The following is a 13,466-nucleotide window of genomic DNA, read 5'->3' as shown; positions in this document are numbered from 1 at the left end:
TTCCATCTGAATCAGATGTTCAGTGTGCTTTGTAATGATGCCTCACATTCACCCATTCACACACACACTGATGTCAGTGTACTGCCATGCAACATGCTCAACTGTACACCAGAAGTAACTTGGGGATTAAGGACCTTCCTTCAAGGGCACTGTAATGTGTTGGCTGTCTGAGGGAATCAAACTGAGGATCCTCTGGAAGAAGCTGGTCATCCATAGATAGAGAAGTGCTGCCCCAACCTCTGATAAGAAGTCAGTCATTTTATGCTCCCTTCATCTGAGAAATGTGAATAGTGAGGGACGAACAGTGAAGTAGAGGTTGGAATTTCGTGGCACGTAGCAATAGGATTAAAAAACGTTCATGTCTTGGTCTGCTCGTCTGCCTTGTTCTGGCCCTCTCTGTCCATTTTTCCCTCCAGGTGGTGCACAGGCGGAGCTGAGGGACCTGAACCACACCTGCAGGTCATCTGCACCTGATGATCAGCTGTGTATTTAAACCCCGGTCAGCAGTTCATCTTAGCCAGATTGTACTTCCATATCCTGGCCAGAATCCCACAGCCAGATTCTACAGTGTGATTCCACTGCCAGAACCTTCAGCGAGATTTCACAGAGAACTCCTCAGCGTGAATCCTGAGCTTCCCACAACATTCTCACGAGGTAGCCTGGCTGCTCTATTTGCTGCAATAGAGTTTGATGTTTTTGGTGTTTCCGAACGCCTTCTTTCTGCTGGCTTCCACGCCTCAACACTTGTTCATTCCTGCATTCAGCTACGTCAATTTAGGGAAGCTCAGCTGTGTCTGCTGTTCACCTGCAGCCTGCCTCCAGAGCTCCTCGCTCTGCTTCTGCCAGCTAAGTTTGCTGTTTGTCTGCTCTCCTGAGATTCTGTATATTCCTTCTCTGATATTCCTGAACTGAACTGTCAGTTGTTCTGACCTCATAAGAACTAATCAAGTCATTTCTGACACTGAACATTTCTGTGCAGGTGACAGCTAAAACTGAACTGCTTCTTTGTCGTGCTGCTGCTGCATTGCATTGGTGATCTCTGAACATTCCTGAATTGAGCAACTGTGCCGAACTCTGATCATTCCTCTATTGAGCCTCCTGTGTTACGAGTGCATCTATGAGTGCATTTACTCATCTTTGTCTCCTTCGTCTTCTCACAACACACCTCTGTCCTTGGCTCCATTTGTGGCCACCTGGCACCGGTTCCTGAGCTGGATTCCTATCAGCACCTTTCACTCCTGCCTAGTTCTAACTGCGTTGCGGCTCCCAACCTCCACCGCCTTGAGCGGGCCCTGTCTCCACTCTCCAGGCTTCCTGACTCTTTATACAAATTCTGTTGCACATGTATTGTAATAAACTCCTCATTTTTCTAGTTCCAACTCTCTTCCTTTCTCCCTGCATTTGGGTTCAGTACCAGTCCGGTCCCCCTAACCATGACAGTTCAGGCTATTCCATTATTCTTACTGATGTTTCAGTCTGTTGCGCCAAATGTCTGTATGCAACCCCTGGCAAAAATTATGGAATCACCCCACACAGAAGATATTCACCTATCTTTCTTGCATCATAGCAATTAAATAAATGACAGATAAGACAAAAATTTTCTGTTCATTTGCTAAACATCCTGGCTCTGTCAAACACTCATTCACTCACCTTCAACCGCTTACTCTAATTAGGGTCCCGAGCCTGTCCCAGCAGTCATAGAGCATGAGGCCAGGACAGGACGCCAGTCTGTCGCAGGGTCATATATAGACACAAACACATTCACACCCGCACGCACACCTACGGACAATTTAAAGTTTCTAATCCACCTAAACTGCATGTATTTGGATGTGGGAGGAAGCCAGAGCACCCGGAAGGAACCCATGCAAACACGGGAAGAACATGCAAACGCCACAAAGAAAGGCTACAGGTGGGAATCGATCCCATGACCTTCTTGTGATGCAACATTACTAACCACTAATCCACTGTGCTGCCTTCAAACATATCTCAAACAAGCAAAATAAAGTTTCTGTAATTACGAGGTCTGTTAGAAAAGTATCCGACTTTTTTTTTCAAAAACCATATGGATTTGAATCACGTGTGATTGCATCAGCCAAGCTTGAACCTTCGTGCGAATGCGTGAGTTTTTTCACGCCTGTCGGTTGCGTCATTCGCCTGTGAGCAGGCTTTGAGTGAGGTGTGGTCCACCCCTCTCGTCAATTTTTTATTGCGAATAAATGTCTGAACGATTTGGAGCTTTGCTGCATCAATTTTTTTCCAGAAACTGTGAGAGACCTCCAGGTGGACGGCTTAAAGGTGGATTTCAGACGGATTCTGGTTGCTTTTCAGTCATGTGATTATCTGATTGTGCATGAGCTGGACCTCCCCCAACATGTCCTGGAAGGCTTCATCACGGCGTTGCTTTGCACCATGCAGCTCCACCGCAACGCGTGGAATTCCTCCGCACGTCTGTCTCAATGTGCCGAAAAAGTGCTGATGTCCACGTCTTTTCACAATTCCTGTGCTAGTCAGACGACATACAGGATCAAGACAGCATCCACTTTAGAAATGAACGGCACATTCCACTGTTACAGGAGTTTTTGTCATGGAAAGAAGAGCGGAATTCCGCACGTCGCGGTGGAGCCGCATGGCGCAAAGCAACGCCGTGATGAAGCCTTCCAGGACATGTTGGGGCAGGTTCAGCTCATGCACAATCACAATCACATAATCACACGACTGAAAAGCAACCGACAGCCGTCTGAAATCCACCTTTAAGCCATCCTGTGAGACCAACACCGAGGTGGTTTTGTCCCGCGTAATGAACGGTTGCGTGGCGTGTCCCTCCGCTCCTCTTTCCATGACAAAAACTCCTGTAACAGCGGAATGTGCCGTTCATTTCTAAACTGGACGCTGTCTTTATCCGGTCTGTCATCTGACTAGCACAGGAATTGTGAAAAGAGTGGATATCAGCATTTTTTCGGCACATTGAGACAGACGTGCGGAGGAATTCCGCGCGTCGCGGTGGAGCTGCATGGCGCAAAGCAACGCCATGATGAAGCCTTCCAGGACATGTTGGGGCATGTCCAGCTCATGCACAGTAACAATCGGATAATCACACGACTGAAAAGCAACCGGACTCAATCTGAAATCCACCTTTAAGCCGTCCTGTGAGACCAACACCGAGGTGTTTTTTTCCCGCGTAATGAACGGCTCCATGGCGCGTCCCTCCGCTTTTCTTTCCATGAAAAAACTCCTGTAACGGTGGAATGTACCGAAAAAGTGCTGATGTCCACATCTTCAGCCTTTTTGTGAAAGTCAGACGAGGTCCCGGATCAACAAAGCCTTCACGTTGGAAATGATCTGGTTGTTCCAGTGGGGTGTCAGCCTGTCGATGGGGGCTGGGAGCACGCCGCGCTCTCAGCAGTTGTGGGCGGTCTTTAAACCGTCTGGATCACTCCTTAATCTGTGTAATCCCCATAAAATCGTCCCTGAAAGCCATATTAATTTTCCGAATGGTGTCCACCTGGAGGTCTCTCACAGTTTCTGGAAAAAAATTGATGCAGCAAAGCTCCAAATCGTTCAGACATTTATTCGCAATAAAAAATAGACGAGAGGGGTAGACCACACCTCACTCCAAGCCTGCTCACAGGCGAATGACGCAACCGACAGGCGTGAAAAAACTCACGCATGCGCACGAAGGTTCAAGCTTGGCTGATGCAATCACGTGATTCAAATCCATATGGTTTTTGAAAAAAATTAAAAGGTTGGATACTTTTCTAACAGACCTTGTAATTTCATGTTTCCCAGATCAAGTAGAGGAAGAAATTCAGAAGTTCATCCTCATGTTTTTATGATGACCAGTATCCTTTAAGGCTTGGACTTCACAAATGAACAACAATATTCTGAATCTAACTGGTTCCACATCTCTTCATTAGTAGTTGACAGATCAAATGTGCAGGACGGAGCCTCGTCAGGGAGCAATTTATTAAATTACCACCACAAATATTCAATTGGATTAAGATCCCACTTGTTTTCTGGCCATGTCATGAAGTTGATTTGCCTTTCCTGAAGAAAAGCTTTGACAATCTTCTCTCAGTGGCCAGATGTGTTATTATCCCAACACATGAATTCATCATCAATAAATCAATTTTTAATCAGTGGAATGACAGAAGTTTCCAAAGTTACTGTAAACCACAGCATTCTCTGTCACACTGACACAATTTACAAATGGAGTTATTACATCATTGCCTGGGTTTTGAGATGAGTCAGCTGCCAACATCCCATTTTGTGGATTAACTGTCAAAATTAGTGGTGACTTTTGAGGAAAAAGGAAAAAATACATTGTGAAGAAGTAGGCAGGTTTCCAGTAGGTTTTTTTTTTTTTTTTTTTTTAGAATATCATCTGTTATCTGTTGTCTGCATGGGTGGTTTCCATCTGGAACCTGGAATGGATGCAAGGTGTGTTGATGTGCCATGTTTCATGTTTTATTCATATCTCTGGTGTCTGTATTCTGTTCTCTTGGTTACTGTTTCCCAGTGGATTATTCTTTAACAATAATCTGCATTTGGTGTTGCTTTATGATTGTTTCTGAGTGAATTCTCCTACTTGCTGCTTTTCTCCTTGTGCTCTTATTCTGATATCTCTGCTCCATGTGTACTTCGATTAGGATTACTTCCTGTTCACGAGCACTCCGGCTTCCGCTTTCACATGTACACTCATTTCTGTTTATTGAGTCATGCACTATATAAAAATGGACTTTCCATTTTTCCCTGCGCTGGTACAAGCCTGCAAAGTGAAAAACGTCCATCACTCCAGAGCCAGATTGTCTAACTTCCATGTCTGCATTCTCACATAATTCTTACGTTTGGCTTCTTCTTGCTGAATCACAGTGCCTCCTTGTGTTCCTCGGGCCTTGTCTCCTGATTTATGGAATGTTTCTGTTGGGGGAGGTGATCGTCTAGTGGTTAAGGTGTTGGGCTTGAGTCCAGAAGATCATGGGTTCAAATCCCCGCCTGATTGGCAAATCACTAAGGGCCCTTGGGCAAGGCCTTTAATCCCCTATTGCTCCCGGTGTGTAGCGAGCGCCTTGTATGGCAGCACCCTGACATCGGGGTGAATGTGAGGCATAATTGTAAAGCGCTTTGAGCGTCTGATGCAGATGGAAAAGCGCTATATAAAATGCAGTCCATTTACCATTTTACCATTTCCCTGGTAGGTTTGTTACCTAGGTTTTAACCCTGTTCCTGTTCATCTGGTTCACCTGATTGCTGATTCCCTCACAGATACTGATGCCTATCAATGTACTGAACTACCACCTGTTTTTATGGCTAATTGACCAGCTTGTTTCCACATAGACTCTGTTTTTGAATGGCCTAATCTTCCTGTGTATTTTGACTACTACAGTTCTACTGGCTGCTAATAAAGGCTGTTTAGATTTTCCATATGTGTGGTTCTCTGCGTCAGGGTCCTCAGTTGTATGAGGAATGTTACAACGTGCAGCAACACGTTGCGCCAATGCATGCTTCAAGACTTGACTTGAATTGACTATTATCTTCGCAATACGTACAAAGTGATTTAGATACTTTAATTGCAAAAAGTGTTGTTTGAGCAGCATGGTAACACAAGCACGCTTGTCTCCCAAACAGAACACCCCCAGTTCATAATTGCCCATGTCTGATTCTCCATGCACACCTGGAGTTGAGTCAGGAAGGGCATCCCCCATAAAACTAGTGCTAAATTAATAGGCAGATCTGTACCAGAACTGCTGTTGTGACCCCGAGCAAAAATGAGAGCAGCCAAAAGAAACTGTGTTGCAATGTGTAGTTTGATTGTGGGAAGATTAGTAGTCTTATTTGGATTATTTTAATGTAGTTTATTTTGGCATCTACCTTTTTGCTCTTGGTTAATACTGAAAAAGTTTCACACCAAATGCTCTTCCGAACACAACTCCACATTATATGGAGAATGGACACAAGTGGTCTTGAACAGTGAACCTTCTGTTTTGGGAGCAGGTGCACTGCCCACTTTCACCACCATGCTGTCCATTGCATTATCATAAACGCCATTTATATACATGGTGTAAAGAACTAACTCATTGGCTTGAGTTAGTCTGAAGACTGTCTTAAGCCCCTGTTACACCTTGACGATTTAGCCTATGTATGCTGACTATATTAAAAAGGTAGACATACATGGGCGTACATCTAACAAATTAAAGCAGCTGTCACACCTTGACGATTTATCCAGCGTATACTGACAGCCCCGTTTCCAGCGAGCGGTTTGAGTCAGTACTGTGCAGTATTATATGCCTTGGAACAGTTAAGTCTGGCTTGGTTTGCATTTCCACCGCAGGAAGAACCCTTTGTTTGGTAGGTGGAACACTTAAATATTGAAGAACATGTCATCCAGCAAGCGTACAGTGTTGCACAACATCTGCACTCCACACAGAGGCAAAACAGAGTAATTTAACATTATTTTATTTTTGTCTTTGTGGATCATGGGATTTATTCTCATCACATGCAGACAGAATCGACTGATGTCTGTGATAAACGCTGAGACGTACACGGGGCTTCTGTTTAGGGCTACGCTTCCTCCTCACAGTCACCCATTAATAGACGTATTTCAACTTATGAATAAATTATAAGAAATGTGTGTCAAAAATCGCATAATTTACCTACCACTTATACCCCACATGTGCGGGACGTATGAGACATACGCTGGCATACATTGAAAATATTGTGCATGCCCAAAATGTTTTGAGGTGCTCGGCGTATTACGATGTATATCAGCACGCGTCAACGTGCACTTAACTTATACAAAAGTTACCCATAACATATTAGATGTACGCCAGCGTATGCCAGCGTTTTTTAATACAGTTGGCATACACTGGCTAAATCGTCAAATTGTGACAGGGGTATTAGCTTTGAAGAAATGTAATGATGTATTATGCAATTATTAAGGCCTATGCACGTGTGGACCTATAGCCCCAGCCGCTACATAAACACAGATCAGGTTTTGAAAGTTACATAAGTGACAGAACATTACTGATAACATACTTGTCTTTCTTGTTGTTTAGCTCCATTCTCACTGTCACGGATATAAATCCTGGTATTTCAAAGTCTACTACTGGGACAAACAGCCTTGCCTGGGATTGTGATCTAGGGCATAAGTTGACAACATAATGCTTCAGTCTAGTGCATGTTGTGAGGTAATGTACTAGGTTTGTACCATGCAATGTGTGAAAATCGTAAACACCATAGCACGCATGTAGTGTAACATCAGCATAACAATGGCGCTCCCTGTGACGCTACAACATGTATGACAATGCTACAAGCACCAGAAATGTTGTGAAGGAATATAACAAATGTTGAAAATATTACCACGGTTAAAACTAGACCACAGGACAATGATGGAACATCTCGGTTTGCAACAGACACTCACCTGGACCCTCTCGGGTTTTCCAAAGAATGAACAAGGTTTCAGACAGTGGGTTTTTTGGATGCATAAGTGAGAAAGAGGCTTTAGGTTTGTAGATCAGTAACTACTGCACTTACTCGGACAGCGAAGTTACATTTGCCTTTGCGTACAGCCTCTTCGTCAGCCTGCCACTGATGCGGTCTGCTGGCCTCTGGCACATAGGTGGGCTTTTTCCTCCTCAGGCTCTGACGAAGCTTGTTCATCTCCGGGGTCACGTGCTCCCTGGTACTGTGAACACAGAAGGACACACTTGGTTATGAGTCCACCGTAGCACAGAAGGCCTGAGGTTAGTTTTGACCTTTGCCATTTGATCACAAATGTTAAATGTTAAAACATTACAACCGTCACACTCATTACTGTCATCTTCTGAATGAAGAAACGAAGAATACACACGGAAGCGTGACGTGTGCTGGATTTCATTGATTAGCTCAGCTCATTATACTGTAATCATCTCCAACAAGGCAGTCAATGTGTCAGTGTCATAAACACATACTGCTACGGAGCTCTATTGATTTTCTATTCGGAGACAGACTATATATGTGCGTTTCCAAACAAATGCAAAGCACGGGGAATTCTTTCATCTCGTCAAGAAACATTGAAAAAGGCAAGCAAATGCTGATCAGCACACATGCACACTCACAAACACGTACATGCTGCATATCCACTTTCCAGTCTCTGTTGCTTAATTAGACCATTCAGCCCGTCGGCCTGTTTAGCAACGCTAATTTGCCGGCATAATGAAATACAGCACCATCAAAACATGACCTGCTTATAAATGGTAATTACTAGTTTCATTCCGCCACAGTCACATTCTCTCTCAACAGAAAATCTGGAGTAAAATAAAAGCATCTCAGTTTATTTTTCTCCCTTTTTAGTCACAGCGTATGTAAAAAGTTTGGCTTTTGTCCCTTGTGTATTAAAGAAGTCTGTTTGTCTAACCACATAAACTTTAAAGTGAAGGCATTTTGTTGATACACTAATAATACTGGGGAGGTGATGGTCTTGTGGTTAAAACATTGGGCTTGACACCAGAGGATCCTCAGTTCAAGCCCCAGCCTGACCGGAAAATCACTAAGGGCCCTTAATCCCCTAGTTGCTCCTGGTGTGTAGTGTGTGCCTTGCATGGCAGCACCCTGACATGTGTGTGAGTGTGTTTGTATGAATGGGTGAATGTGAGGCATAAGTGTAAAGCGTGTTGAGCGTCTGATGCAGATGGAAGAGCGCTATATAAATGCAGTCCATTTACCATTTTACTGGCAGACGTAAAGCAACAGTATGTCGGATTGAGTGGTATGCGCGTGCGTGTGCACGTGCATGAACGTGTGTGTGTGCACGCGCGTGTGTGCAGAGTACAGTGGTACCAAACGCATGGAACCAAATTTGCACTCTAAATGGAACAAAACTGCACTCTAAATGCAATGCAACACAAATGGGACAAATAATCTATGTCATGTGACATACAAAGTACCAATCAAATGACAAGGATCCACTCAGCCGTTATACAACAGTAATCAATGTTTTTTTTCAAGACATTTGGACAAGCTCTTTGATAACACTGCACATAACTCTGGGTAACTGAATAACTCTGAAGCACTCTGAATAACCCTGTTCATTATGCATTCATCCTGCAAAAGGGGGAGGAGTTATACAGCCTGATTGCCGCAGGTAGGAAAAACCTCCCGTGGCCTTCTGTGGTGCACCTTGGTGGTCTCAGTCTATGGCTGAAGGTGCTCTGGCAGGATGTCAGTGTGGTATGCAGGGGGTGAGGTGCTGTCCCAGATGCTGAGCACTTTCCTCAACATCCTCCTCTCTGACACCTCCACCACAGACTCTAGCTTAACCCCCAGGACAGAGCCAGCTCTCCTGATGAGTCAGCTCATCGGGGGATGACAGCAAAGCAATCCAAGTCATTTTATTTATTTTATTAATATTTCACTTGGTGAAAGGTGCTTTTTCTGTGGTGTTAGAATTGAAGAGCAGTGGGACCCAGCACCAGCAAGCAGTCAGCTTGGCTGACACACCGCTGAGCAGAGCGAGAACATGAGGAGCTTCACCCTGTGTGTGTGTGTCTGTATGTGTGTTTGGAAACGTGTCTGCTTTCTTAAATCCAGTGAAAAACTGTGACAACAACTTGTCAAATTCTTCACCTGACAGCACTTCAACAGCTGCTAAAGATGTCCCTGCGAACTCTGTGGCTGCTACATTTAGCTTTCTCATGTCATGGAAGCATTTTTATGAGAAGCTGATGGAGTCGTGCAATAGTGTAAAATGAAATGGAGAAAATGCACAGCAAGTAGTACAAAGAAATGCACACTAGTGAATTACGCAATGGGACAAATAATGAATGTCATGTGACATATACAGTGAGGAAAATAAGTATTTGAACACCCTGCGATTTTACAAGTTCTCCCACTTAGAAATCATGGAGGGGTCTGAAATTTTCATCTTAGGTGCATGTCCACTGTGAGAGACATAATTGAGAAAAAAAAATGGAAATCACAGTGTATGATTTTTTAATAATTTATTTGTATGTTACTGCTGCAAATAAGTATTTGAACACCTGTGAAAATCAATGTTAATATTTGGTACAGTAGCCTTTGTTTGCAATTACAGAGGTCAAATGTTTCCTGTAGTTTTTCACCAGGTTTTCACACACTGCAGCAGGGATTTTGGTCCACTCCTCCATACAGATCTTCTCTAGATCTTTCAGGTTTGGAGTTTCAGCTCCCTCCAAAGATTTTCTATTGAGTTCAGGTCTGGAGACTGGCCAGGCCACTCCAGGACCTTGAAATGCTTCTTACAGAAGCATTCTGAAATGCTTCTTACGGAGCCCCTCCTTAGTTGCCCTGGCTGTGTGTTTGGGGTCATTGTCATGCTGGAAGACCCAGCCATGACCCATCTTCAATGCTCTTACTGAGGGAAGGAGGTTGTTTGCCAAAATCTCGCAATACATGAGCCCATCCATCCTCCCTTCAATACGGTGCAGTCGTCCTGTCCCCTTTGCAGAAGAGCACCCCCAGAGTATGATGTTTCCACCCCCATGCTTCATGGTTGGGATGGTTTTCTTGGGGTTGTTCTCATCCTCTAAACATGGTAAGTGGAGTTGATTCCAAAAAGCTCCATTCTGGTCTCATCTGACCACATGACCTTCTCCCATGACTCCTCTGGATCATCCAGATGGTCACTGGTGAACTTCAAATGGGCCTGGACATGTGTTGGCTTGAGCAGGGGGACCTTGCTACCCTGCAGGATTTTAAACCATGACAGCATCATGTGTTACTAATGTAATCTTTGTGACTGTGGTCCCTGCTCTCTTCAGGTCATTGACCAGGTCCTCCTGTGGAGTTCTGAGCTTTCTCAGAATCATCCTTACTCCACAAAGTGAGATCTTGCATGGAATCCCAGACTGAGGCAGATTGACAGTCATCTTGTGTTTCTTCCACTTTCTAATAAATAATCATAACAGTTGTTGTTGTCTTCTACCAAGCTGCTTGCCTGTTGTCCTGTAGTCCATCCCAGCCTTGTGCAGGTCTACAGTTTTGTCCCTGGTGTCCTCAGACAGCTCTTTGGTCTTGGCTATGGTGGACAGGTTGGAGTGTGATTGATTGAGTGTGTGAACAGGTGTCTTTTATACAGGTAACAAGTTCAAACAGGTGCAATTAATACAGGTAAAGAGTGCAGAATAAGAGGGCTTCTTAAAGAAAAATTAACAGGTCTGTGAGAGTCAGAATTCTTGCTGGTTGGTAGGTGTTCAAATACTTATTTGCAGCAGTACACAAGGATCCTCCAAAGACACCTAGTATCCTAATATATTGTTGTTAAATTTGGACATGAACCAGTGACCTAACATCACAACAGGATGTGGAACTCAAGCTTTGATCCCGACTGCTGAACTTCAATCACGTCCCTGACTTTTGAACCTTGTCTATGATCTTTTATCTTATCACTAAACTTTGATCTGAAATTACAGGTTGCTAAAATTTGACCCTGATGGACCTGTTGTTGTGTAGTCTTAATGAAAGTTTTAAAAATAAATAAAATCTGGATCCACAGCAGACCTTTATGGGTTCTTCCTTAGCTAGGGATGGGATCTGAAAAACAGTTCCACTTGAGAAGTTCAAAATATTTCAGTCCACCAGAATCATACAAGATAATTCTGAGTTCCACAATGCAAGCTCATGTGTCATAACTTCAGATACCATGTCATGATGTCAAACTCTGCATCTAGTAACCAGGATAATCGCTGGATTGATGCTGAAAACCTCTGTAGGCCTTCATTTTCACCACAGAAAACTGATCAGGAATTGAAATGTGGATCAAAAAAGTATCACACAGATGGACTGAATCAATAATGGTATCAATATCAATAAAAACTTACCAATTTAAATCCCTATCCTAGCCTATGTACCACCCCTCCACCAACCTTCATTCACGTCAGGTCTGGGAGGACGTGCTGGTGTCACGCTTTCCTGCATGTCCCACATTACTGAACCACCTGACACTTTAAAGTAATCTATCTGCCGCAGCCGAGTGAAACATGGGTGTTCTCTTGGCATTCTCCAGCCACCGGGTTCTTCAACACCACCACCACCACTTGCACTGTGAGTGAATGTCAGCTATGTCAATTTGGACATGTGGAACATTTTTCATGGTGTAATCCACCAAGTTTCATTAAAACTGATTAATTTTTCTGTCGTTCCAAAACCAGACACAGGTACAACTTAGAAAATGTCAAATGAACTGACTATTATACATAAATAGACTATTCTAAATAAAGAATTATGAAAATATTGATGTATTACATTTTATTTTTGGTGCCATATGGCCTGAGAAATAAAGTCATAAACATGGGGAATTTAGCCTGATTTCACCTGCTGCTGACAAACGCTCAGGTTCCTCAGAAAACGTGATGTTGATGATGCTCTACTGAACTCAGTGGCAGAAAACAGATTTTTTTTTTGTTTTCCAGTGTGAAATCAGTGGGGGTTTTTGTGTGTGTGTACTTAGATGGTGAATACATCAAAAATGTGGCATGCCACAAGACTCTTTTAGCTAAACCTGATGACCACTCTGCCAAGACAGCTTACAGAAATGCCTGCTCCACACTGCAAAGCAAGCTCCGCATACTGCAGAACGACTGGTGGCTAGCTTTTGCGGAGAAGACACAACAACATGCCGATGCCGGAGACATGCGCTCCTTTTATGAAGCCCTTAAGACCATCCATGGGCCAACACATCAAGTGCAAGCACCCCTGCGCTTCTCAGACGGCTCCACCCTTCTGACGGACAAGGAAACCATTATGCAGCGTTGGTCAGAACACTTTGAAAACCTCTTCAGTGACAAGCGCACTGTGCAAGAGTCATCAATTGAGAAGATTCCCCAGGTGGAGGTGAAATGGGGACTTGATGACCCCCCAACACTTGAAGAGATCCGAAAGGCCACCACGCAGCTGAATCCAGGGAAGTCTCCTGGCATAGATGGCATCCCAGCAGAGGTGTACCAAAATGGAGGTGAGGCAGTCCTCGACAAGCTTCAGATTCTCTTCTCCAGTTGCTGGGAAAAGGAAATGGTTCCACATGACCTTCGGGATGCGGTTATTGTCTCCCTGTACAAGAACAAGGGCGACAAGTCCGACTGTTCTAATTACCGGGGCATCACTCTTCTCTCAATACCAGGTAAGATTTTGGCTCGAGTGCTGCTCAACAGGCTTACCCCTACCATAGCGCATGAAAATACTCCTGAGAGTCAGTGCGGATTTCGGGCCAACAGGGGAACCACCGACATGATCTTCGTCCTGAGACAGATCCAGGAGAAGTGCAGAGAACAGAACATGGCCCTTTATGCAGCCTTCATAGACCTAACCAAGGCTTTTGACACGGTCAGTCGTGAGGGTTTGTGGAAGATTCTTGCACGCCTTGGCTGCCCTCCAAAGCTCCTCACCATCATCCGCCAGCTGCATGAAGGCCAGATGGGACAAGTGAAGTACAACGGGACTCTGTCCGGCAGCTTCCC

General features: G+C 44.2%; 1 protein-coding gene across 1 annotated transcript in view; it reads right to left on the bottom strand.

Annotated features, from left to right (window-relative positions):
- numbl (NUMB like endocytic adaptor protein) overlaps window positions 1-13,466 on the bottom strand; it is a 136,226-nt gene that overhangs the window by 65,716 nt on the left and 57,044 nt on the right. The window contains 1 exon segment of the mRNA XM_034167877.1: window positions 7,531-7,681. Within this exon segment, the coding sequence (XP_034023768.1) occupies window positions 7,531-7,681 (151 nt within the window).

This window comes from Thalassophryne amazonica, chromosome 4 (assembly GCF_902500255.1).
Source record: "Thalassophryne amazonica chromosome 4, fThaAma1.1, whole genome shotgun sequence".
Taxonomy (NCBI): Eukaryota; Metazoa; Chordata; class Actinopteri; order Batrachoidiformes; family Batrachoididae; genus Thalassophryne; species Thalassophryne amazonica.
The sequence above is the reverse complement of the archived record's forward strand: the minus strand, read 5'-3'. Positions and strand labels throughout refer to the sequence as shown.